The 25,576-nt window shown below is 49.4% G+C and overlaps 10 protein-coding genes across 10 annotated transcripts; 5 read left to right on the top strand and 5 right to left on the bottom strand.

Annotated features, from left to right (window-relative positions):
• Window positions 1-477: 477 nt before the first annotated feature.
• Window positions 478-2,777, bottom strand: N7500_002944 (uncharacterized protein; the record flags this gene model as incomplete). The annotated part of the gene is made up of 4 exons (XM_056674090.1): window positions 478-522; window positions 588-781; window positions 819-2,130; window positions 2,322-2,777. The coding sequence occupies 4 exons, from the start codon at window positions 2,775-2,777 to the stop codon at window positions 478-480; spliced, it is 2,007 nt and encodes a 668-aa protein (XP_056534615.1).
• An 800-nt stretch (window positions 2,778-3,577) lies between these two features.
• On the top strand, window positions 3,578-5,059 carry N7500_002943 (retrograde cargo receptor ERV46; the record flags this gene model as incomplete). Its single annotated transcript, XM_056674089.1, is given in 4 exon segments — window positions 3,578-3,770; window positions 3,868-4,048; window positions 4,118-4,214; window positions 4,229-5,059. The coding sequence occupies 4 exon segments, from the start codon at window positions 3,578-3,580 to the stop codon at window positions 5,057-5,059; spliced, it is 1,302 nt and encodes a 433-aa protein (XP_056534614.1).
• A 692-nt stretch (window positions 5,060-5,751) lies between these two features.
• N7500_002942 (Major facilitator superfamily domain general substrate transporter) lies at window positions 5,752-7,359 on the bottom strand (the record flags this gene model as incomplete). The annotated part of the gene is made up of 1 exon (XM_056674088.1): window positions 5,752-7,359. The coding sequence occupies one exon, from the start codon at window positions 7,357-7,359 to the stop codon at window positions 5,752-5,754; it is 1,608 nt and encodes a 535-aa protein (XP_056534613.1).
• Window positions 7,360-9,078: 1,719 nt separating this feature from the next.
• On the bottom strand, window positions 9,079-12,929 carry N7500_002941 (uncharacterized protein; the record flags this gene model as incomplete). Its single annotated transcript, XM_056674087.1, has 5 exons — window positions 9,079-9,752; window positions 9,850-12,184; window positions 12,238-12,392; window positions 12,452-12,815; window positions 12,849-12,929. Coding segments are annotated over 5 exons (3,609 nt in total), but the record flags the coding sequence as incomplete, so codon positions are not given.
• Window positions 12,930-15,340: 2,411 nt separating this feature from the next.
• On the bottom strand, window positions 15,341-17,108 carry N7500_002940 (C2H2-type zinc finger protein; the record flags this gene model as incomplete). Its single annotated transcript, XM_056674086.1, has 2 exons — window positions 15,341-16,962; window positions 17,027-17,108. The coding sequence occupies 2 exons, from the start codon at window positions 17,106-17,108 to the stop codon at window positions 15,341-15,343; spliced, it is 1,704 nt and encodes a 567-aa protein (XP_056534611.1).
• A 261-nt stretch (window positions 17,109-17,369) lies between these two features.
• Window positions 17,370-18,099, top strand: N7500_002939 (DNA-directed RNA polymerase core subunit RPO26; the record flags this gene model as incomplete). The annotated part of the gene is made up of 4 exons (XM_056674085.1): window positions 17,370-17,407; window positions 17,545-17,814; window positions 17,885-18,004; window positions 18,066-18,099. The coding sequence occupies 4 exons, from the start codon at window positions 17,370-17,372 to the stop codon at window positions 18,097-18,099; spliced, it is 462 nt and encodes a 153-aa protein (XP_056534610.1).
• A 1,223-nt stretch (window positions 18,100-19,322) lies between these two features.
• N7500_002938 (SDR family NAD(P)-dependent oxidoreductase) lies at window positions 19,323-20,072 on the top strand (the record flags this gene model as incomplete). Its single annotated transcript, XM_056674084.1, has 1 exon — window positions 19,323-20,072. One exon carries the CDS (start codon window positions 19,323-19,325, stop codon window positions 20,070-20,072), a length of 750 nt encoding a protein of 249 aa, XP_056534609.1.
• A 1,085-nt stretch (window positions 20,073-21,157) lies between these two features.
• N7500_002937 (MCT family MFS transporter) lies at window positions 21,158-22,518 on the top strand (the record flags this gene model as incomplete). Its single annotated transcript, XM_056674083.1, has 2 exons — window positions 21,158-21,336; window positions 21,390-22,518. 2 exons carry the CDS (start codon window positions 21,158-21,160, stop codon window positions 22,516-22,518), a joined length of 1,308 nt encoding a protein of 435 aa, XP_056534608.1.
• A 414-nt stretch (window positions 22,519-22,932) lies between these two features.
• Window positions 22,933-23,642, bottom strand: N7500_002936 (peptide alpha-N-acetyltransferase complex B subunit NAT3; the record flags this gene model as incomplete). The annotated part of the gene is made up of 3 exons (XM_056674082.1): window positions 22,933-23,104; window positions 23,165-23,396; window positions 23,474-23,642. 3 exons carry the CDS (start codon window positions 23,640-23,642, stop codon window positions 22,933-22,935), a joined length of 573 nt encoding a protein of 190 aa, XP_056534607.1.
• Window positions 23,643-24,069: 427 nt separating this feature from the next.
• N7500_002935 (uncharacterized protein) lies at window positions 24,070-25,390 on the top strand (the record flags this gene model as incomplete). Its single annotated transcript, XM_056674081.1, has 2 exons — window positions 24,070-24,766; window positions 24,837-25,390. The coding sequence occupies 2 exons, from the start codon at window positions 24,070-24,072 to the stop codon at window positions 25,388-25,390; spliced, it is 1,251 nt and encodes a 416-aa protein (XP_056534606.1).
• Between the last annotated feature and the right edge of the window lie 186 nt (window positions 25,391-25,576).

Genomic DNA, 25,576 nt, shown 5'->3' with positions numbered 1-25,576 from the left:
AATCATCCTGCCCTTGGTCTCTTGTTTCCTGTAAGGCCAATGCGGAATTCGTGGGAGGGTGAAGTGAACGGGGGTTGATCGGGGGCCCGCATGGCTCTAGCGCGCCAGCTTGGCATCTTCCGCAACTACCGCAACCCTCACAGGGCTACTTCTACGCAGTTACAACCCTTCAGATTCTCTCAAGCCTACACTTGGCTACTTATATTTTAACTGCAAATTTTGAATAGAGGGTTCATTTGATTTTTTGATTTTTCAAGATTTTCATAAAGTTCTTGGCCCGGTGGCCCATGTCCATATCTCGGGGCTATCAAACCAGAAATCAGTGCCATTCGCCCAAGCCATGCAAGTAAAAAAAAATATTGGTCACATCAAATACATTATGCTTCCACAGAGCCACACCCAAGATAATGGTGACTAGCTAACAAGAATGGGAGTGGGAGTGGCTATGTGAAAGCTTTCAATGAAACCAAAGCATGCTCACGCTGGAGCAAGAAAAGCGGTGGGAGGAAGTGCATTGGTAGCCTATGTAGAATGTGTTAGTTATCGTCACATAGCAAATCGAGGGGGTATGCTTGGAATTAGCTTACCTTGAGCTGTTCGAAGTTTTTCCAAGCAAGCTCGGGATTCCAGCCATTGCCCGCGAGGGCCATCTCTGAGTATTGGAAAGTCATGCCTGATTTGCTACTCATCTGAGTGACCATCTGCTCCTGCTGAAGCTGGGTATCGGACTTCCCAGGTCGGGGCAAGCCATATCCTTCAGCAACGGTGCCACTCGGGGCAGCTGCGGGGGGGAGTGGGGGTCGCAGTGGGAACAGGACCAGGTGCTGCAGTCTGAGAGACTTGAGAAAGTGCCTGAATCTCAGGGGACCATGCCTCATGTCCACCGTAAGCGCGCAGGCAGAAAATCTCGTTGACAACTCGGATGCCACCGGGGGTGTTACCGGGGCCAAGAATAAAGGTTCGGTCGAAGCTGCGGATCTCAACCTTGCCACCGACGCTCTCCTCAAGTTGTCCATGCACCATGAGGGAGAGGCCACCAACGCCAGTGGGGCTCTGCCCAGTAGGGTCAGGGAGATGAGGGACCGGGTGGCATTCAACGAGCCATTGATCTGCCTTTGCGACAAGGTCGGGGTGGCGAGTAGGGGGGAGCTCATTGAAAACCTCACGGATTTTCTCAACGCCCTTGTAGGAGCGCGACATCCGTGCGGAAAGGTGGCTGATCTTGTCTAGATTTCGGCTCTTTCTGATGTATTCACCCCAGCCTGCGGTCTCGGTTTGACCGGCCCGGGGAGCGGTGGTATTTACATTCAGCGAGAAAGTGGATTGATCATCGTAGACGCTGCTAACGAGGCTGTTGCGATCGTTGTCATAGCCAGGGAAGAAAGCACGGACAAAATTTTCGCCGACTTGAGATTCGTCGACAAAGTGAGGGGGCAAGACAGGGATCGGTGTTCTTTTCTGAGCGGCGACCTCTTCCGGAGTTCGCACTTGCACGTTGTTTAAAGTCTGCAACTTGGGGTACCACTTGAGCATGGTGTCCTTGAAAGTGGGATCGGAACTGATCTCGTTATCAGTCAAGTCAAGAAAGATGAGGTTGCGGAATTTCCATCGCCATGCAGTCATCGCTGCCGCATTTTTAATGTTGTTGTTTGAGAGGTCCAGATATTGGATATCAGGGAAGGTTTGTGCAAGGGTTGTCACGGAGGTGATGTTGTTGAGGCTGTTTCCCGCCAGACTGACACTTTCGACTGCCTCACGTCGCTCGGATGCATTCTTGAATCCCAATTCCCAGACCTTCATAAGAGCAGGGAAGAACTTAGACTTAGTAGACATGCTCTCGAAGACTCCCATGTCGTGTAATTCAGGATCATCCATCATCTTTGACAAGTCGAGTAGCTTAGTGGCAGGGAAAAAGCGTTTGCCGAGGATAGTAGTCATCTTATTCTTGGTATCGGCGGTCGAGCCAGGAACGGGGGCCACTGCAGCCAGTTCATTGTCAAGTGCGGTGGCGGCAGTGTATGCTTCAACAGTTATATGAGTTCCGGCGAAGACATTGTTGTTGATGCGAAGCATGTGACCCGCTAGATCAGGCCGAACGAATGCCACAAGGGTGTCACCTTCAGTGCGCGACTAATTTGAAAGTTAGAAAGGTGCGAAGGGACCTTGAAAACCACGGTCACCCAAGGGGGAAGAAGCCGAAGAGCCCCAAATGTGTCGATCGCCGTTTTGTAGGAGGTCCGTCATCGAAAACGAGAGGACACTGAAGCGAGGGGACGTCGAGGATCGATGTTGGTGACCGCCATTGTAAACGAGGAACATACCTTTGTAATCCTTGCGCGGGGTCCGGATTTGATAAAAGAATTCATACGTCGTTCGAGGAATGCGATGAGGCTCTCGAGGCCGCCATCACGATTGCTTGCCGCCTTGCTTTCTTTCCATCCTCGGACACTGAACGGTTCCAGGTCGCCGCCTGTCTTTTTCTTGCCGCCGTGTTGAATATTCGCTTGGCTATCGGCGCTGGAAATGGCTCTTTGAATCACATCCGCATCCATGAGCTTGTTGCGAGTCTGGGTCCGGTTACTAGTTCCTGCAGCTCGGCCACCTGCACCGGCCCCGGCGGCGCGGCCACCTAGGGCAGACTTGTCGGCACGGTTTCTCTTCGCACGAGCACCGCCCACATCCATGTCCATGTCGCCATCTCGGTCGGTTCGAGTAGGGCCCCGCTTGCGAATTCCCCCGCGATCGTTGGCGCCGCGGCGAGGTTTCATGCTCTTCATGATGACAGGAGAAGAGATTTGAGATTTGGGTGGGGTATCGGAGGTTCTTTTGAAAGGTAGTAATGTGAAAGAAAGCTGAAACTGCTAAGTTGAAGCGAGCAGCGCGCTATGCGCCTCAGATCAGGCAGAAAGAAGTTGTTCGCATATGATGAAATCGCAGTGTAAATGTTGATTCGGGAGGGTGGGAGGTAAAGAACGAGCAAACTGAAAAGACTGGAGAAGAGAGGGGGTTGCAGATTATGTAGTGCAGCTGCAAAACAATGGTAAAGTGACAATGAATGACCAAGGAACAATAAGACCGTGAATAGTAAAGTGAGTTCAAAGAAAAAGTGACGATTGGCACGTGATGAGGCGGCATTGTCTATCACTAGTCCCAATTAGATGATGACTCATCTCTTTGTTCCGCGCAGACCAATCACATGCTGTCGTCTGTCCTCACGAGTACTCCTCATACATCGGCCCTGCAAGTATGCCTAGCCACTTGGAGGCTTCAAATTGGCCTTATTCTTGTCTCAATTCTCAGGTGCCTGGAAAATTCAGTCCTATTGAGTTTGAATTGGCTCGCTCGGGCTTTATTGCTGGTATGAATGCCTTCCCTATTGTCTTTGCTCTATTGTGTTTGTTTGGTCTGATCACCTAGATGGGGTCTCCCTCGTGCAATAGAGCTTGCGCATCCAATGGCTACCCAGCTGACATATTCGCGTTTTCTCTGTTTTATAGGCTTTTAACGTACTGTCGCTGTCCACAAACCCTCGCCTAGCCTTTGCGCTTCACCATATGGTCGTCAATTGACCGGCGAGATGCCCCCAAAGTCGCGATTCACGAGGCTAGACGCCTTTGCCAAGACCGTTGAAGATGCCCGCATTCGCACGAACTCCGGAGGTGTCATTACAATCGCTTCACTTTTGATTGTTATGTGGCTGGTGTGGGGTGAATGGGTCGACTACCGACGAGTTGTGGTACTGCCAGAACTCGTCGTCGATAAATCGCGAGGTATGAATAGAGTTTGGACTCGATCGGACCCACGATGGACCTACAGAAGATCAAATGGATAGGGCAAGGTCGCTAACAACTCGATTTTGCTACGCAGGAGAGCGAATGGAAATCCATCTGAACATGACCTTCCCTCGGCTGCCATGTGAGCTCTTGACCCTGGACGTGATGGATGTTTCTGGTGAGCAACAGGTCGGTGTTGCCCATGGCGTGAATAAAGTCCGCCTAGGCCCACACGCTGAAGGTGGGAAGGTGATTGATGTCCAGTCTTTGGACCTGTAAGTGCCAGCCCTCACACTTGAAATTCCTCACATCTTGATCACAATCTCATCATCGTCCCTGCCCAGACACTCTCCATCAGAGGCCGCGAAGCATCTGGCTCCCGACTACTGTGGTGAATGTGGTGGAGCTGCGCCTCCCCCACTGCTATTAAACCGGGATGCTGTACTACTTGCGAGGAAGTGCGCGAGGCCTACGCCGAGAAGCAATGGGCCTTTGGCGACGGCAGCAACATTGAGCAATGCAAGCGTGAGGGATACGCCGAGAAACTCGCCGAGCAGCGCCGTGAAGGATGCCGGGTCGAGGGTGTGCTAAAGGTCAACAAAGTGGTGGGCAACTTCCACATTGCACCCGGCCGCAGCTTCACCACTGGCAACATGCACGTCCACGATCTGGACGCCTACATCGTGCCTAATGCCGCCCCAGCGGACCAACACACAATGTCCCACTTGGTCCACGAGCTTCGCTTCGGGCCCCAGCTCCCCACCGAGCTCGCGGGCCGCTGGGGATGGACCGACCACCACCACACCAACCCGCTTGACGATACCAAGCAGGAGACTGACGAGCCCGCCTTTAACTTCATGTACTTTGTCAAGGTTGTCTCGACATCCTACTTGCCTCTGGGCTGGGATCCTCTGTTCTCGACTGCCGTCCACAATGCTGACGACAAGGCGCCTCTTGGCTCCCACGGCCTCGCCTATGGTACTCAAGGTAGTATCGAGGCCCATCAGTACTCGGTAACCTCACACAAGCGTCCTCTTTCCGGTGGAAATGATGCTGCTGAGGGCCACAAGGAGCGTGTGCATGCTGGTGGCGGTATTCCGGGCGTCTTCTTCAACTACGATATTTCCCCTATGAAGGTTATCAACCGTGAGGCTCGCCCGAAGTCTTTCACAAACTTCCTTACTGGTGTCTGTGCTATCATTGGTGGTACTCTGACTGTCGCTGCTGCTTTGGACCGCGGTCTGTATGAAGGCGCTATGCGTGTCAAGAAGCTGCATTCGAGCTAGATGATAATATCTAGTCGGATATAAGATATGATGTTGTATTTACAGAACATCTCTTTGCATGGGATGGTCTTTTCTAGCATGAGATGGATGCTTTTCGAGGTAGAGAGGCGAGTTGAGGCATTGGAGCGAGGGAAGCTGGCACTTGTGGCGTTTTGAGATACCTTTATAAATGTTTTGCCATTGCGCTGTTTTGGGCTAGGATGTAACTTTTCATCTATCAATAACACCAATCTTTGTGATTGAAAAATACATTTGCAGCTTTTTACCTTGCAGTCAGGACCGGATTGAGTTGTACATCGAGTGGATTCCTGGATGGATATCCACCAGCACGTGACAGTGACCCACCTTCCACTTTAGGTAGTATACATTTCCCCAGGTTCCTATACATCCAAGACAAACACCTTTTCTCTACCATCGTATGCGGTACCCGATAGAGCCTAAAGTCAGTGGTTTGCTCCCGCTGCTTAAGACTCTTGAGACCCGTCATTCAACTGCGTGTATGAGGTAAAAATTTCCTGCCTACTACACTGCCAGTTACGTGTGCAAATTATCTATGTTCACAAAAGAAGTAAAACTACACTTGGTTGCAATATGCTACAATTTCAATTAATATGAATGTTGAACATTATCATAAGTCATACAAATATACATAAAATGAAAGGCTAGATATAATACATCAACCCCAACCACCACTAAGCCACAACCGAAGCCCTCGCCCGACTAGTCCTCCTAGTCTCAGTATGCCTATTGCGATCAGCCGCAAGCTGCTGCGCGAATTTACTCTTCTTCCTAATCTCCGGACCCTTCCAGTAGAACACATAAATCGGAATCAAGACCAAAAATCCCACACAGCCGAGCAGCGTACTCGCCCACTGGAGATGATACTTGCTTCCCATATTCTGGTACATGGGAACGGAGTACATGGTCGCGATACCCGCGAGGAAGTCTCTCGCGAAGCCATTACCACCAGTTGCAGACGCAGAGTATGGTCCGTACGCCGCAACCATGTAGTCAATGGTAGCCATGTAGATTGCGAAATTCGCCATTGCGATGAGACATGCGAAGATGCAGGGTGCGATCCAGGGGATTGGCGGGCCTGTTGATGTCCACGCGAACCCGAGCAGACCGATTGGTTCGAGAGGTGCGATGAATAGGAGGAGGAGGAGACGACGCTCTGCGAGACGACTTGCTGCGCCGCATTTGCGTCGTGTCTGGATTTGGCGGTGGATATCCGGTAGGAAGATGATGTATGCTATTATATAGCCGATGAGGATTGAACCGAAGGTTAGACCGACAGCTAGGGTGCTGAAGGACCATTGTTCAAAGACTAGGGCGAAGGACTCTGTGAAGACGAAGATCAGGGCATCGGAGAAACCGGAGAGGAGGGAGAGGAAGAGGACGATTGGCTCGCGGAGGAACATCTCGAAAGGTCGGATCCAGATCCGTAGGACGTCGTGGAGGTCCAGACGTGGGGTTTTGAGCTCGTTCGGACCCCAGACGTCTTCGCCGTTTTTGCGGCGGCGTTTCGCTTCGCGGTCGATTAGGATCGTTGTGCGGGTTTCGGGGACGATGAAGAAGTGCATGAGTTGGGTTACCGCTCCCACGATCAATTGGATCCAGAATACCCATTGCCAGGAGAGCCATTCGCCGATCATGCCGCCGAAAAAGGGTCCGACGGTTGATCCGCCTACGGACGAGAGAACTACAAAGGCCACTGCGTAGCCTTGGTCGTCGGCTTCCCACATATCAGCTGTCATGCCGAGGGTGACTGAGCCTCCAGCGGAACTGAGACCACCGAGGACGCGACATACGACGATGGTGCCGTAGTTTGGTGCGAGGGCGCAGGGGATTTGCCAGATGTTGACGAGGAATAAGGAGAGCTGCATGATGGGCCAGCGGCCGAATTCTTCGCTCCAGGGTGCCCAAAGCTCACATCCAAAGGCGTATGCGACTAGGAACACACATTGCCCGACTCGCGCGGCTTGTTCGCTGATGCGGAATTTTTCAGTCAGACCGGGGACGGCATTGGCGTAGACGCCTGTGTTGAAGTTCATGGACATTTGAACCGCGAAGATGACGCTGAGAATCATCCATTTCTTCCATACTGGGAAGCAGAAGCCGAGGCTTTCGTAGCAGTCGTCTTCTGTTAATTCGGGCTTGCCGCCGGTACGAAACTCGGGTTTATCTTCGTGGCTTGTCGTATCAGAGTTGGAGGCATGTTCGGCATGAGTGTCGACCCCCCCGTTCTGTTTTGTCCTTATTTGCTTGTGGGCTGGCTTCATCTTTGAAGCTTGATGCATCTGGCTTCTCGGAGACTGGGGGGTCTGTTGGGACAACCATCTGGGAGGCTGTGTTGATTAAGGTCTATTGTATAGATATATTAGGTTCACAATGGCACAAATAAAAGACAAGGATCTATGGCAGAAGAGTATATGATATCTACCTGTCGAGAAACGACCTTTTATATACATAGAGGCCATAGTCACTCGACTTTCGAAGAGTACACAATATACAACGTTGCCTCAGACATCCAATGACAATGACTGAAGTCCGGGGAAAACCTGTAAGATTGGTCGAGCGGCCGTAGCCCCATGACGTCACCCCAACTCAGCTACGTCAATTCGACGGCTTTCCCAATAGACTTGACATTCAATATCAATATCAATATCAGTAGGAAAAAGGTCAATGTTGACATATATTGTCTTGTGTTGTACAATTTCTATACACATCTACGATGTATCTCATTTCTACCAAAAAGCATGAGGCAATAAATGGACACAACATACAACATACACGATTGTCTATTCTACCTACGTGATATCCAATTGTCATAAGACAAGCATAAGACCAAGGACTCAAAGCACACCCTCGAAAGTACCGGGGGTACGTCACACCGGACTACGTGTACAAGATACTAGGTAGGTGAGGTGCAGACTAAGTATAGCCTGTGAACCAATAGAGGAAGCTCGGCTACTTGAATATTGAAAGAGTTTTCATACTCGGAGATCACCCAATGTACGGAGTACTCCATACTAAGATGTCTTGTTATAGGGATGCTTGTTTTTTGATTGGCCGATTTTTGTGCTCGGCTTACTATAAATGTATGAACTATGGAGCTCGGGATGTCCAAATCTGGAGTTGACTTGGCAAACTAACAACCCTGACAGTGTGGAATAGATGTCGTAATTTACATATTCTACCACCTCGTGAATTGTAAACCTGTTCTGGATTGGTCCATGGCGTAAGTTGAGAAGTAATAGGACTCGAATCAGATGTTCCGATTGTATACATCGTGACTTGGGTTTCTCGAGCGTGGAATCAAGCATCATCCTTCTTGACTTCGGAATATAAGCTTCACAGCGAAGTCTCATGTGTATATTTGAGTTTTACGATATTGTCAACTTTCTTTCGACAACCATCTTCTGCATGCAATTTGGCATCCTCTATACCTCCTGTGAGCGGAATTACTGCCTACGATGTACACACTCTCTTTGCTACTACGAAATTCACAAAGAAACAAAAACGGGGTGGCAAGACAAGTAGTAATCGCTTGGTTGGATATCCATGGTCAATCTATACCGCATACATACAGGCGCAAATTCCATGAGTCGGGTCGATATGTTGAAACAAACATGTGAATAACAAAAAACCAAGAGAGTAAAAGGAAACCCAATATAATGATAGATAAGCAAGCGACTCGCATAAAAAATCAAGGGACAACCCCACCACGCTCGTCTGGAACTCCGGTTGGATGCGTGATGCAAAAGAAGCAATGAAAGATAAAGGAATGATAATGAGTGGTGTTGACAAGTGGAAGAACGATCGCATGCAAGAGGAACGGCTTGAAAGCCAGGTGCAAAGGTCAATCGGTATGCAGAAAAGCGAGTTGAACATAATAAAGGGAAATACTGCCAATGATGTGCAGGGAATGAGGGTTGGAAGGATAGAAAGGAAAGTCGAGGTAGTGACAAAAAGATGGAAGCGAGACAGAGCTGGGCCCGAGGAAAGAAGGAACAAGTCTATTTGGCATAGCTGTAGTACCTCTGCTCTTGACCGTAGGGCTGGCTTTGTTGTTGATAGCCAGGCGGCGTTTGAGGAGCCTGCGAAAGCTGTCCGTACCAGGACGATCGACGGGGTTCATCGGGGCGGATCGTCTGGTTAAGGGCATCCCATGTGTGGCTGGCAGCCGGAATGTTGTACATGGACTCATGACGAACATGTTGAGACGGATACACAGAGGAGGGATACACAGAGCCAGCTTGTTGGGGCTGCATCTGAGGTGCGAACGGCGGGGAGAACTGCTGAGGAGCATACTGTTGCTGGTACATCATAGGCTGCTGCATCATGTGTTGCTGACGGTGCGCGATGGCCTGCTGAACCGCCTGATTCGACATTCCCTCCCTTATTTCACGCTTCTCGCGCTCCCGAGCATCGATGTGCGAAACAAGGCCCATGGGGTTGACCGGCGCCTGGGGTTTCCGGTTGTCACTTGACAAGTTGAAGAATGATGAGCCAGTCATGCGGGCAACGTGCTCCTGCTCACGGGCGGAAAGAGTAGTCGAAGCATCGTTGTGTTGCATAAGCATACTCTGGGCACCGCGGGACGAGGGTCGATAGTTGGGATCCCGCTGGGTGTTCATGGGCGAATTGGGACGGGCATATTGTGCCCAGTCACCAGATACCGGGCGTTGCACTGACATGGGATTCGAAGGGGTGCGATTGTGGAGCTGCATCGGGGGGGCTGGGGGCTGCCCGTTGCTGCACGAACTGCTCCGGGGTGAGTCCTCCACCTGGAGTGACAGGGCGACCAGAAGCCATGCCAGGCTGCCACAGGACACTCCGTCGAAATTCGTCTCGACTGGAAGGCCGCGCATTACCCTGGTCAATTGCTTGAGTAGGAATTGAAAATTTGGTTCCCGATGAATCGTTGCGTTGATGACCTGGTCTTTTCAGGGCATCTGATGTGGTTGGGCGCCCGGTGGTAGGCATATAAGTCATTGTTGGGCCGAAGTCAACAGTGGGGATATCCGGGTTCGATGTTGGGGGCTTATCCATAGTATAATGGGCATCGCCAATAACATAATCCTTAACCGCTGGGACTCCGACGGTCTTCATGACACCCATTCTGGGTTTGGTAGACGCAGTGGATTTCTTGCTGTAGACGGAGCCGTGGGTGCTAGCATAGTCAGGCGAAACCGTTGATGCATCATCATAAATGCTCTCGTCCTCGTGGTCGTTTCTCTTTCCAGTAGATGAGACTGGGGATGGAAGATGAGGGGCAATTTTATTCAGTGCATCTTCATCAAGGGTATGGCGAAGATCATCGTAACTAGGCTCGCTTGGTGAAGGTGGCTCTGCCCCGAAGAGGTTTTGCTGAGGGAGTGGCTTGCGTCGCACGGATTTGTTGGTGTCAACTTGCTTCCTTAGAGGGGAATCCTGCAGGGGAGAAAACCGCTGTGGACTGCTGGTGGTACTAGGTGTGTTCGGGCGATGCTGCGGAACTGGGGGAGGTCGAACAGGGAATGCAAGGCCGAGGTCCTCGTCGCTTGATGAAGTTGCAAGAGAATTTGTGGACGCAATGGGGTCGGATTTGTGGACACTGTTCAGGTTCTTGTCTTGGGGCTGTTGTTTGTTCGCAGTCTGTGCTTGGTGACTCTTCCATGCAGCTCCGGCAGCTGCCGCACTCAGCCCCATCGTTCCGACCGATGTGAGTTGGGAAAGTGTTGCGTGAGACATCCGGTTGTTTGCTAACCTCTGTTCCGAAGAAGCCTCTGGCCGGTGAGTGGGCATCTCTTTGGGCCCATGTGAAAATTCGGGCGGGTTTGCAACAGGAGCTGGTGGGGTGCGTGGAGGGAGCTGTTCCTCGACTGACAAGCCATGAAAATGGCCCAGATTTGGATCGCTTCCGGAGCTGGTACTCTCAGCGATAGGAGCGACCGCGGGAAGACCACGGTGAGCCAGATCTTGAGAGGATGAGTCAGGTGAGCTTTCGAATAAAGTTTCATGGCCTAGCTGAGAGCTAGCCTTGAGGCCCGTGGTATCAGAAAGCCCGCGGTTGTGATACGCAACGGGTGAGCCCTCGTTTTGGGGGACTTCATGGATGATAGCCTCGGTAGAATGGCTGAATTCGGATTTGCTCTCGGGACCAGCAAACTGGCGGCGAGTGGAGTCCACGGGAACATCGCTGTGTCGGCCAGACATCGAGCGATAGCGAGGTCTCACGCTGTTGACACTATTGGTTCTAGTCCTGCCGGATGAGAGTCGACGCTGTGTTGCCTCTTTGAGTTGTTTCCTCCATTGAGCTTCGCTCCATTCTTGGCTTCCGGGGGTTTGAAGAAGACTGGCAATGTCCAGCACATCAAGATAGCCGTAGCGTCGCTCCTTGGGAAAAGCAAACATGATGCTCTTGATGTGATTAGTGTCCGCCACCAGGCGAGTAGGACGGCCATAGAGATTGAAAGTGTCGAACGTCGGGAAAAGGAAGCGCAGCATCATCTCGAATCCAGAAACCGCAGCGTGCGGCTCAGGCATGATAAAAACAAGTCCTTCTGAGGAAGAATCAGGTGAATGAGTGGTAATCCGTCCTTCCAATTTCACCAGGGTGGATGCATCGATTAAAGCCTTAGACTGTGGATAAATTGCATATGCCGAGTAAACCTGGGTAATCGTTGCAATGGGAGTCGCCTTTTTCGTCTTCTTCGTCTCGTAAAACTTGATGTTTCCGGTAACGGGAATGGACAGGCGGTCGTATGCTGATTTCTTCATAAGTTTGCGCGCTTTTTGGAGCTCTTTTTCGTCTGGCGGGCAGATCACAAACCAGCACCGTCTCCACGGGGTGCCTGCTCCAAATCGCACACGGGCCCAATCTTCATACTTGAATTTTGTGGGTGCTAGGATGGTGTTGATTCCGTTGAGACTTCTTCCTTTCGCTGCAATCAGTGACCCAGTGTAAGCTTCGTACAAAGATGTGTGTTCGAACATTGCAAGACGAATTGCCGCAGTCCATTGGGTTAGTGAATTGAAAGAATTAAAATGCAAAAGGTATCTATTCTTGCCCGCAGAAGAAACGCTGAGGACGTTCTTCAAAGGTGCTATCGCTCCATTCTGAATCGGAAGAGTCTCCAGCTGCAAGTAACTGATGAGTTCATGTCTGATGATTCTGGGAGGGTGAGACTCACCATCTTGATAGACGCATCGGCCAAATTGATAAAAGTCGCCGGTACTTCTTCACCACCTGCTGCGTCCAGCGCAGCACCATCCCATAGTGAAAGAACAGTTCCGACTAGTTGTGCGTAGCATTCCACCCATTGCCGATCACCGCAGGGCCGTCCGTCTACCACGTGTTAGCCTATCTTTTCCCCGCAGGGTACTGGAGTGATAGAGATCACTTACGAGAATCCTGATCATTCAGTTTTAAGAAGTATCCTTCATGATAGACCTTGTTTGTGTGGATGTTGAGAAATGAAAATATTGGCGAGAGTTCCGGTGGGGTATCGCCCTCCTGCTGCATGAGAGGTGGGTTGCGTGAGACAATCATGGACGCCGGTCGTGAGCCAGTTCCACCCCGTGGCCCAGAGCTCACGGGTGATAATCCGGTTGGAGGAGATGGTGTATCGGGGGGGAGTGGTTTGCCACCGGGGTGGTGTATCGGACAGAGTTGCGTTGGCCACTGGCGTAACATTGCCCGACGATTTTCTGCTTTCTTTACTAGAACCATTGTTCTTCGACCCTCCAAGGCTGGATATAAACGAACGGACTAGTAAGACGCAAGGGAGAGTCAATAACGGACTCTAGTCCCATTGCCGGGCCTTCCCGCAAAGAATCGACTTACCACGTGAACGACCCATGACGCCGGAACGTGATAGTTCCACTGGAGAACTTCAATGGATATTGAAGTATTACCCCTCACTCGGTTAGATTGTGCAACGTCTTGAAAGTAAGGAGAGAGGCTGGGAGCGCGGTAGGATTTAAAAGGAAACCGAGGCAGATCGGTTGCGCTGAACGAGAGACTGTCAAATAGCGACTGCGCCTGGAAGCAAAACAGAATCAATCCATGAAATCGGGCAAGGCGAAGGAAGAATAAGAATATGAAGAGAACGAGAGCGGTTGGGCGGATTTTAGGGAAGAGCTCTGCCAAGGAAGATGACGTTACAAGGTTGGAAACGACTCAATCACCAGGATTTAGTTTAGTTTCAGGGACAAAAGAGAGTGAAAGATTGGCATAGGAATAAGGAATAGGGAGATAGAAAGACCCTGAGGGAGAGAGAGAGATAGAAAAGTACCGTGGGTCATCTGGCAAGTCCGGAGGCGACTAAACCCGTGGACCCAAAGAAATTATATAAATATCTCGCTGTGTATAGACGTTGTATCTCTCTCTCTCTCTCTCTCTCTCTTGTGACACTAAAGTCGAAGCCAAGCCAATTTCTGTTTCTTTTCCCAGACTGAGGGTTTTTAAATTTTTTTTCCCTTATTCTCACAAACCTGTATTGGATGATCGGTGGAGAGACAACCCGAACTATAAGTAGACTAGTATGCATTGATATGGGTAAATATAGCTAAATGTCTTATGTTGGCAAACACGTAGACATGTTATTATTTCCCTATGTCTCCTTTCCCCCCTTAATTCTATAATTTCAAGATCCACTGGCACTAAAGATGGTATTAAATCAAACCCAAAGAACCTGACCTTGGCATTTCTGCAGTCCCATTGCCACTCGAATCTGACTCTCACACTCTCACACGTCGCCTATCGACGGGCCCACAGATAATCGCTTGGACACGCGTTGTACATTCCCTTGGGGAACCCTGTTTTTGGATTCCCCATATTATTGAATACATTAGGCTCGGTGTTGACCTTTGTCCATGATACAATTTAGGCACACTATATTCCCTGTTTCTGTTTACCCCGGGACTTGGAGTTCATGAACACGGGCCTTGTCACTCCTGCATTAGGGCACTTCAGCCACAATCTATTGCTCAGATAACCCTAGAACAACCCAATTATCTTTCAAAGGGAGTTTGCACTTGTGGCTAGAATGGACATCTCGGCACGGAGTACGGAGGTACGGAGGCACGGAGGTACTCCCTCCGTACTCCCTACTCCGTATGAGGCCAAGGTATTATATGTATAGTCGCAGTCTTGGCATAGATCAAATGGATCGATTTCCTGCAGCATGAGGATCAGCGCCCCATGAAGATCTCGCTGCGTCATAAGCACCTCGTATATCGAAAAAAGATGTAGATCAGCCATGTGGCATCGAGGTTCTTCTCATCTTTTCATCTTTTCCACCTTTCTCTTACAATTCCAAAGTCATGAAGATGGTTAATACCATCGTCTAAGCCTGTTCGGGATATTTTGTCCTTCTTATCTCCGAACGGGGGAAGTCTGCCCTTGATATCAAATCCACATTTTGATAGTCATGAGGCTTTAAAGATCTGTGGACTGCCTGTTTGTCGATTGCATTTCTGCTAGATCACACTTCGCAAGAACGTTCTCTGTTTCTTGCTACGCTCAACCTTCCTGAAACCGCTTGATTTCTCCCAACGCTTTCTCAACCTTCCCACGGCTTTGGGGCTGCGAAGGAATAGATACAAACAGAGATCGTGTTCAAAGCCCTTAACTGATTCATTTCAATAGACTCTCTCTCGAACGTCGATTATACCTATGTTGGTATGGCCACATGAGAAACAATCTTGAAGCTTTCCATCTATACTCATGGCTCACAATGACCTTGAAGGACATTGACATCCATATGCTATATGCCTTCAGTCTAAATGGGTTCCATGTCTAGCTTTGATTGATTGACGTGGTAGTTTAGTCATCTTTTCCTCGTCCGTCACCTTCGCTCATCGTTCCTTCCCTCACCCCCTTCCCTCTGTCCAGATCATTCCCAGAGCAACATTGGAAGTATGCGCGAGAATACTGGGCGGGTCATTGGTTGAAGATGCATACTTTACTATGGTATAGGAGTTACATCAAGAGCTAGAAGAAGCCTAACACATAGTATTTGGTACATAGCTCGAGCGCTCCCATGCAGCAAATTCAAATCCACTCTCATGCAATATTTTCTACTCCATGTTGTTCTAGAACAAGCCAGTCCTCATAAGAGGACCCCCTAGTTTCAATTCATTATGAACCTGATCATACATGGATTATTTTGTCAAGTTAAACATACATACCCAAGCCAACAGGCTGAAGGTAGATAGGGACTTTGGAGTCGTACATGTGTACACACACATCAAGAACGCTAGATAGTCGTTACATCGTAGAGGCGCCCTCTTTCACTGTTCCATCGCGTAGTAAGCATCAACAGGGTCGGCCAATGCCATCTGATTATGGCTGGGTATCATAGAATCAATGTCGCCGGCTGCACTCGCTGTAAAATCGTCTTGCATCAAATAATCAGAATCCAAGCCCGGCTGGGTAGGAATATAGGACGAATCGTTCGATTGTGAGCCAAAAGCAATATCGGAAGAGTGATCTCCCGCCATGTATGACTGTTGGTAATACGACTGACTATCCCGATCGTATCCAAGACCATAGATACCAAGTGAGTTTGAGGTTCCTCCAGGGCCGGATTCATCAGTAAGCAAAGCGCGCTGCATAAAGAGATTTTGGACCTCGTCCTCGGTACAGGTATGTTTGGTGGTCATGTGTACCCACAGATCGTAGTTGCGATGGAAACGATGTGGACATGACTCGTGGTAGAAGCAAGCGATCTGTCGTCCTGTTTCCTCGGCGTAGCCTTGTCCTGTGAGAGCGGAAAGAGTGGAAACGGAATTCTGCGCTGGCTTTGCGCTCATCTTTGCTTGACGTCGTTTCCTGGCATTCGGAAGGCCCAAGTGTGCAGTGCGGATATGATCTTCGAGTGTGAGCTTGTTGCCGTAGCGCTTACCGCAACCAACGCCGTCCCATCCCTCAAGCTTCTTGGAGTTTGAAAGATCTGTTTCGCCGCAGACGAACCGTTTTTCGCCATCGTGCACTGTGCGGATATGGACAGTCAAATTGCCTTGCTTGGTGAAGCTGCGCCCGCAGTCGGGGACCGTGCAAGGGAAGATTTTTCGATCTTCAAGAGAGACGTTGCCGTGGGCGATCTCCAGGTGGCGCCGCAGTCCTCGTGCTGTGGAGCAGACCAATGGACACTCGGGACATTGAGGAGGGTGAACAATCCGAATGTGGTTTTGTAAACTGGCATACGATGGGAATGATACATCCTGGTTCGCATTGTCGTCGCCCATATCTGATAGATTGGTTTCCATCTTTTCGGCACATTCTGCGCAGGTGAATCGCTTCTCGGAATGGACTCTGCTCTGGTGGGTCCGTAGGTTGCCAGCCTTGTCAAAAGCCATCTTACATTTCTCGTTGGTGGCTGGATCCACGTAAGTACATGGAAATGGCTTCTGGCCCAAATGAGCGACCATGATATGCTGTTGTAGCGTCGAGTGCTTCCGGAATGTCTCGTCGCAAGGTGCGTACTCGGTACAGCGGTACTTGTCATGTCCATCATGCGTAGCGACATGTCTGCGAAGCCGTGCCCCGTTCACAAAGCTCTTTCCGCAATTCGGGTAGTCGCAAACATAGTCTCGAACACCTGTATGGGCACTCTTGATATGGTGTTGAAGATGGGTAGTCCGTAAGAATGTCTTGTCGCAGTCCTCAAACTCACACTTGAAGAGTCTTTCGTTGTTGTGTGATCGGATATGCTCCTGGAGTCGAGCCGGACGATTGTAGGCCTTGTTGCACCCCTCAAATGAGCAAGCAAAGGTTTTGAGCTCAGATGGGTATCTTTGTCGGGAAGAGGTGGCCGAGGTCGCGGGAGAGCCGTCCATGTCTTCACTCATTACGCTTGGAGCACCCGGTGCGGAATACTCAGTATCGGAGTGAATCTCTTCATAGATCATGTCTATAGAATGATCAGCAAATGGGTCACTTTATTGAATGTTTTTTGAGGTAAACTGTAAACTTACCAGAATCGTCCAGGACAGTCTGCTTCTGGCGTCGCTTAGGAGTCGTCGGACCCTCCGATGAGGCCTTACGTTTCACGGCCATCGTGAGAAGAGGCCCTCAAAGGGACAATTGAGAAAAGAGAAGTATCTCAGTACACGAGGAGGTTCGGACGTGAAGGTAAACCAATAATTTTATTTTTGCCAGAAAGGCGGTGACGGCCAACACAGAGGAAGTTTTTCCGCTCCCAGGATTTTTAGCATCAAATCCCACCTCAACCCCCGAGTTGTCTCCATACCTCTGGGTCTTTCATCGCTCGCTTCGGCCTACAAATACTTCGCTCCTTTTACAGGTTTAACTGTCATTATGTCTGACTACGGCCACGACGACGACGTCGAAGAGACGTAAGCTATCTCCCTCCACCAGATTGCCCGGGGTCTAGGCGCAAAGGAGCTTTGCTTCCATTTCGCCTCCAGCCAGCTTCACAATGTGTTCGCACATACTTGTATAAACCCATTTTCTAACAATGTGGTGTGCGCAGCTTCGACTACGAGCCCGGTGAGGATGTGTTTGACGAGGAGCCGGAGGAACAAGAGGGCCTCGAGGGCGAAGACGGGGTTGAGGGAGAAGATTACCCCACCACCAATGGCGATAATGTCGTTGTCTCTGGCGATCCCAATGCCGGATACGCAGGAAAAGTGATGGAACAGTCGCGCGAGAAGAAAGTGCCCAATGACCAGCGCACCACCACCCCGTACTTGACCAAGTACGAGCGCGCGCGTGTTCTGGGTACCCGTGCCTTGCAGATCAGGTACGTCAAGTTTGATACAGATGATTGCGCATGTATTCCATTAGCTCTGGATTGCTCATATTGGACATAGTATGAACGCCCCCGTTCTCGTCGACCTCGAGGGTGAAACCGATCCCCTGCAGATCGCTATGAAGGAGTTGAACCAGAAGAAGATTCCCCTGATCATTCGCCGATATCTGCCTGATGGATGGTAAGCAAAATACTCTCATAAGCATGAATAGCAGGCCAGGCCTAACAATGTTCGATTTTAGGTATGAGGATTGGACTTGCGAGGAGCTGTTGTAGTGGTCAGAACGGTTGGTACCGCACCCGACTGGGGCTGTATTCCATCTTTTGCTTTTATTTTTGTTTCAGCATAGCGTTGGAGTTCTGGGATTCGAAGAATCCGTCGAAAAAAGAGACTTGGATGTCCTTGATGTAACATGCACACCACCAAGGCTTTGTACATGAATCTAGAACGGGAAAAAAAACATGTCTAAAAAATAATCTGATCTGTTTATCTTGTTGCACATACTCACTTTGGCTTGTAGAAGAAGTATATAGACCGAATAAAGACTGGTACTCGAGACCTTTCCCTTTTCATTTCCGTATTAGTGCTCCGTCTTGTCGCTTTTCGATCACTAAGAACAAAGGTGCATGTCCCTAAGTATTCTTCTACCTTGATCATGGACTATTATAGCATTGGGCAGCATGGTCTACTCACTAAGCATCACCTAATTATCCGCTAAGCACTCTTTAATAACTTATACTATACATAGTCATATAGGAGCTATATCGATATCGATGAATGATGGATGATGGTGGTGAGCTAGGCAGTCCAAAGCTACTATGGGAAAGATTGCGATGGCGCACTGGGGGTTAAACATGCTGTAGTACATAGGTTTTCTCTGAATCCCGCCGGCGATCTCCTCTTCCCTTTGTTCAAATCCATATCTCGGCGATGGAGGCAAATATCCCAATAGACTCGCGAGGAGCCATGGGCTGCAGCGATATCGAATGAGCAATTTGGCCTATTACCCGTGGACTGCTAATTAAGACCACTTACCTGATACTTCATGCAGTCGAAAACGCAGACATACTTTCCACCAGGCCATAGACCAGCTTCCCGAAAAGACCAAAGATGCAGTCGGGCTTGTGTTGTCAGATATAAGTTAAACCCGCAGATGGAAGCGTGGCTGTATCACACCGAATGCGTTCTATTCGTCCACGGGTAGGATATCGTTAGTTTGAATGGCGCTTTATGTGTCGATCATATCTAGATATGCCTTATTTTGAACTGATCAGGTGAGCTGTGAGGTTTCACGGGAGACTATTTTCTGCAATTTCACGTCATGATATGCGCTCAAGGTTATCAAGTGCGCCTCTATGAGCCAAAAATGTATAAGATGATCTTGATTAGCTCCTGCGCTTGACTCGCAATCCAGCTCCCTTCTACTCGAAAGTTTCATTACTTGTCTTCCAATTTTGCCCTGTTTCTGGAATTACCTTATAGTTCATTTCTTTACAAAATGTCAAGCACACAATTTGCAAACAAAGTCGCCATTGTGACAGGCGCAGGCACGGGGATCGGGGCTGATACTGCCGTGCTACTTGCCGAAAGAGGCGCGAGTGTGACAATCGTTGGCAGAAGGGAGGGGCCACTTCGTCAAATCGAGGAAAGAATCAAAGCCCTAGGTGGGAAGGTGCTGGTCGTAGTGGCCGACATTTCTGACCTAACAATGGTCGAGAAGGTTGTAGAAGAGACCGTGAATACATTTGGGGCTCTCCATTATGCCGTCAACAATGCTGGTATTACCGGCGAGTTTTCTGATATCACGGATCTCGCGAAGGAAGCATGGGACCAGACTATCGCTATCAACCTCTCATCGGTCTTCTATTGTATGAAGACCCAGCTTCCAGCTATCGATAAATCTGGCGGCGGAGCTGTTGTCAATATATCAAGCGTCTTTGGTGACCGCGGTTTTCCTCAGCGTGCTGCATACTCGGCTAGCAAGCATGCTGTCAGGGGGTTGACTCGTGTTGCTGCTATCGAGTGGGCAACTCGAAACATCAGAGTTAACGAAGTTCAACCCGGTCTCATAGAGAGCCCTATGACAAACAGCAACGCCGAGGAAGCTGCGCATATTGCAACCGCAATAGCATTCAAACGTCCGGGGAAGGGGAGGGAGTGCGCAACTGCTATCGCATTTCTACTTTCCGATGATGCTTCCTATATCACAGGTACTCATCTGACCGTCGATGGAGGTTTCCTTGCTTGAGACTTTCGCTCTGAGCTCCAGTTCCTTCATACTCATATTCAGATAGACAGAATATCTGAATTGAGACGGATGTTCTTTGGTCATAACGTTTTTGCCATCGAACGGTGTAGAGGCTGTTGATAAATTTCTTAGGTACAATTTGCAGAATATCGTTCATATCTATAGCGTTTATCCTCGGAAGAAGATCTGTCTCATTTTAGCATGAGCCATCGGATATTAAAATATGATCTACACTTATGAGTCATTAGTCCGATGTTGCAGGATGACTGCATGGCCCTGCTGTCAGAGAGTGACTTTGTCTGACTGCATGAAGAACCACAGATCGGTCAAGACCCTTGATCCAAGTGACAAGATCTATATGTTCAAGATTAGAGCCCGATACCCCCAAACTTTCACATAAATGACCTTTGCTTCGAATCTTCATCCTATGCAATGGACTAGTGGCCAACCGCAACTTGACAGCTACAAAAATGGATCCATATTCTGGTGTATCAAACCCTGTGGAAACCAAGATGGTCGGGCTTGGGCCGCTTCGTCGGGCACTGAACTTCTGAGCAATCAAAAGGCTAGAAATGCTTCTTCGCCCATCTTGATACTCATGAGACTCTTTTATATTGTATCTATGTACTCCGTACTCCGTAGCATAGGTGGCTTGTGCCCAGGATCCCACTAGTGGTGACTAGGCCAATCTCGGCAATTCATTTGCCGTCAATGGGCATTTGATATTTTGACCAAAGATCAAATAGTGAAGCAGGTTATTCTGATAAATATAGGCAGACGATACATTCAAGTTGAATAATACACTAACTCCATGGTCTATTCTAGCAAACCGATTGATTATATCAACATTCGAACTTGTCTTATACTATAGTGATTATAGTATAATCTCTCGAATGTCCGAATTCCCGAGCCCCGCTTAGTTCGAGGGTTTATAAGCAGTAAAATGCCCTTGAAAACTCTTTATCTCCATCGTGACTTTGTAAAGAGTTATATATCAATGCTCGAGACCTGTTGACAGGACTGCATCTACTGTACACACCACATCCTCACCGGTCAGGGGTATCTAGTCGACCGATACATGAAACATGGGGTCTGACTCAGATATAGAACAAAAAACCCTCGCTGATTCTTCGGCCACTCGCGAGGAAAATGGCGACTACAATCTATCCCAGTCTCCAGAGAAAGAGCCCGAGTTGACATTCGATACGGGACTACAGACATGGCTTCAAGTTTTAGGATCATTCTTTCTCTTCTTCAACTCATGGTAAGTATGTGTTTTATTGATAAAAGGATCATATCTCTAATGAGTTGAGATAGGGGCGTTATCAACACATGGGGTGCATATCAAACCTATTATGAGCGAGAATTGCTCGTCGGCACTTCATCATCGACCATTGCCTGGATTGGGTCGCTACAGTCTTTTCTCTTGATGATGATTGGAGTCATCACTGGCCCAATGTTTGACGCTGGCTATTTCCGGTCCCTCATCATCTTCGCTGCATTCCTGCTGCCATTTGGCTTGATGATGACCAGTCTTGCCACAGAATACTGGCAACTGGTTCTTTCCCAAGGCCTTTGCATAGGACTTGCAGCAGGCTGTCTTTTCGTACCCTCCGTTGCCATCCTACCACAGTACTTCCGCCGTAAGAGAGGTCTGGCCAACGGCTTGGCTGCCAGTGGCAGTAGCATCGGTGGTGTTGTCTACCCAATCATGTTCGATCAGTTGGAGAAGAAAATCGGTTTCGCATGGGCTACTCGAGCAATTGGATTCGTCTGCTTCGGCACCATATGCATCTCTATCAGCATCATGCGCTCCCGCTTCCAGCCAAAGGAGAAGCGCAAGCTCTACCAGTTGTCTGCTTTCAAGGAGCCAGCCTTTACCATCTTCGCCATTGCCATGTTTATGGGATTCCTGGGTTTCTATAACTTCCTATTCTATGTGCAGTCATACGCAATAGAGACAGGAATCGTAGACTCGAACCTAGGATTCTACCTACTCTCCATGCTAAACGCCGCCTCGACCTTTGGTCGTATTGCGCCCAATTTCCTCGCCGACCACGTTGGCCCTTTGAATATGCTCACACCCGCCGTGACCATCACTGCCATTCTGGCCTTCGTCTGGATCCGGGTTCACACCCTACCTGGAATTATCATCCTTGCCGTCTTCTACGGCTTCTTCTCCGGTGGGTTCGTGTCTCTGCCGCCTGTGGTTATGGCGAGCATGACCCCGGATGTGCGCAACCTGGGCACAAGACTGGGCATGGTTTTTGCTATCACTTCCATCGGCCTGCTGATCGGTACCCCCATCGGGGGTGCAATCCTGTCCGATACAAACCAATTCCTCGGAGTTCAACTTTTTACCGCTTGTTGTCTCACTACCGCTGCGGCTCTTATGATGAGTGTGAGGTTTCTGCGCTCGGGTCTCAAGCTTCGTGTCAAGGCTTGAGTCTCGGCTGCTGACTGCTAAAATGTCTTACAAAATATACCCAACGCCACAGATGGTCCAGCCTTGTTTGGGCTATTTCTTGACATTCACATGTTGGGACAACAGTAGATACCATTAGCTCCATCATTTGGCCAACATTTTGCATTTTGCATTATCCCCCGGCAACTCAGTTTGCATCTATCCTGCCAGTGGGGGACACGGCGCACCTCATGTTAAACTTAGACGGAAAATGGCAATACAAGAAATCATAATCATATGTCCAGCTCTGTGCAAGAAATTATCCATACAAACACCAGCCCTGCATGAACCCTTCATGCCAAGAGGATCCATCAAGAAAGAAAAAAGGGCTCGCGAGAGAGAGAAAAACAAGCCATCAAGGCTGCTCCAATAAATACCACAAAAAAGAAGGACGGCTTACATCACATCCTCCGGCCCAACAGGGAAATTCTCACCATTTTCGCGCACATGCTCGAGCTTCTTATCTCGACTGCACGGCTTGCGCATATCGAACGCATCTTCTCCAGTCTCCGACATCCCAGAAGGATCATCGCTGTAATAATTTACCACTCGCCGGAAGACAGAGTATCTATAAATATATATGTCAGCCGTCAATTCAGCATTGGCACATCTATATTGATTCACGTACCCCATTCCTTTGTACATGTCATATGCAACTTTATTTCCGGCGCGTACATAAAGATCAACAAACCAAGCATCGTTACTGTCTGATCCCCGCTCGAGCTGCTCAGTCAATCTGCGGGCAAATCCGAGACGACGCCAGGCTGGGGCGACGGTCAGGACAGTGATGTGTCCGTGCCATGGAGTGTAGTGCTCGGAGTGGCGCATTGCAGGGTGTTGCTCTTCGAGCTTGCCCATAACTAAAGGAGCATGTTAGCTATATTGATCTATTTCATTCAAGTAGATTGTGCCAAGTTAGGGTCGGAGTTCCACGTACTATAACCTACAATGCCGGCCTCATGGTCCTTGACAGCGCTGAACAAAGAGGGCCATTTGTTCAGGTAGTTTAGGTAGAAGCCGAGATCATAGTTCTCGGTGAGAGGGTCAAGATTGGTGAGATTTAGGTCAAGCAAGTCCAATGGGGACATGCGTTCAATAGAACTCATCTTGATGTCTTCAACGTGAGAAGGATAATGTGGGGGTTTGATACTCCTGTTCTTTTTTTGCCGGGCGGTGACGAGGGTAAGTCGGCGGTGAAGTCAAAGAGTTGCGTTGGTGTTGATACCCCTCCTGCGTGGTGGTGCAGTCACTCCTTTGTTAAGAAGTCGGTCTTTTCCACCTCTTGTTATATCAATTGGTCTTGGCTTGGTCTTTGGTTTGTGATTACTGTGTTATAATACGACAATTGACTCGGTCCGGAGCTATCGGAACTTCCAATTAGGCGTCCTAATCCACAACTCTTCCTCGCCTGCAGCTGGACTACAACGGCTTGTTCCATTTTACTGGCTATATTGCCCTAATTCGGCTGTCACAGCTTCCCAATAAAACTTCCACCAACCTAAAGGATCCCCTGTGATTCATCCAAACGTTCCAATGCCCCTCCCTCCTTCTCCCCTGAAACTCTCACACCGCTACCCATCCACCACGGAAGACTCACCTATCTCTCCCGGGACAACTGGCAATAATTTTACATTCGCAAGCCCCCCGTCACCGCGGACACCACAAATATCTGCACCTCCATCTCCCGTCGCGTCCCGCCATACCTACAACGCCATGAGTGGATCCCACCGAGGATCCGGGGATTTCTCTGGCGCCGCTGATATGGGCGGCGGAGGACTAGGAAATCTAGCTGATGAGCTAGCGGATGCATGGGGAGAAGAGGAAGATGGATATGGATATGCGTCGGGCCAGGAAGCTAGCCGCGCGGGGTCACAACAGATGGGTCATAGTGATGGAGAGGAAATGTACATGCAGTCAGTGCACAGCGTGCGCTCCCGGTCACCATCCCTCTCATCAGAAAGAGATTCGCTCCACCCATCAAAGAACAAACATCGTGCAAATCATTTGCGACAGCACCGCCGGCAGGAGTCGCAATATGATGGCTCGGATTATGGACCCGACTCAGATCTAGAGGAGACGGATATCTCCCCTGCACTGGAGAGCCAAATGGCTGAGATTGAGAGTCTCGTTCGACGAGGTATAGAAAATAACGGAAGTGAAAATGACTATGTCATTCAGCGGACAGTCGAGTCATTGAAAGATCTCGGTGGACAGAGCGGGATCGAGAATAGTGCCATGAGGTAAGTTCACACAAGTTTAATAGGATTCCACCGATCCTGATAGCTGATCTCTCATCGCAGACTCATCACCGCCCATTCCTCAATCACATCACATCTCACCCACCAAACCCGCGCCCTCCAATCCCTCGTCCACCCGCTCCTCTTCTCCCCCCTTCCCCCTCCTTTCCGACGACGCAATCGACTCCCTCATGCCCCTTATAGACGAAGGCTTATTGCCAAATCTCCCATACCCCTTCCCAGAACAGCACCAAGACTCCCAATTAACAACCTCCGCACACAACCCCCTCGCCTCTCTCCAAGCCCTCATCTCACAAACAGCCGATATCACACATACACTTCGTGGCTTAAGCGATACCCTCTACGAGTCGAGACAATTGACTTCAACGGCTTCCCGCCGATTACGCTCTGCGCGAGAACTCGTCGCCGATATCCGGCGGGAAGAAGAGAGCCACGAAGAGGGATCCCGGTGGATCGAGCGCGGTGATTGGGACCGTAGGATCAAAGATCGAGAGGCTGGCAAGGTCTGCGGTGATGTAGTCAGTGGATTTGAGGCTGTCTGTGGGGAATGGCGCGAGAAGCTATTCGGAGCGAATGCCGAAGTGGCCGCTGCATAAGTTTTGATGTTGATTTAATGTTCATGACTTGATCATTCCTTTTTTTGCGATTCTGTTTCCTCAGGTCAGGACTCTAGACTGTCGTTTATTTTTTTTTTTCTATCCTTTCGTCAGATATCCACATTGATGCTTACTGGGGCATCTTTCATTATGTTACATATAAGCTCGAAATCGTGATACCATTCA

The sequence above is a fragment of the Penicillium coprophilum genome (genome assembly GCF_028826855.1).
Source record: "Penicillium coprophilum strain IBT 35676 chromosome Unknown utg000002l_segment0_segment1, whole genome shotgun sequence".
NCBI lineage: Eukaryota > Fungi > Ascomycota > Eurotiomycetes > Eurotiales > Aspergillaceae > Penicillium > Penicillium coprophilum.
This window is presented reverse-complemented; position numbering and strand designations above follow the sequence as displayed.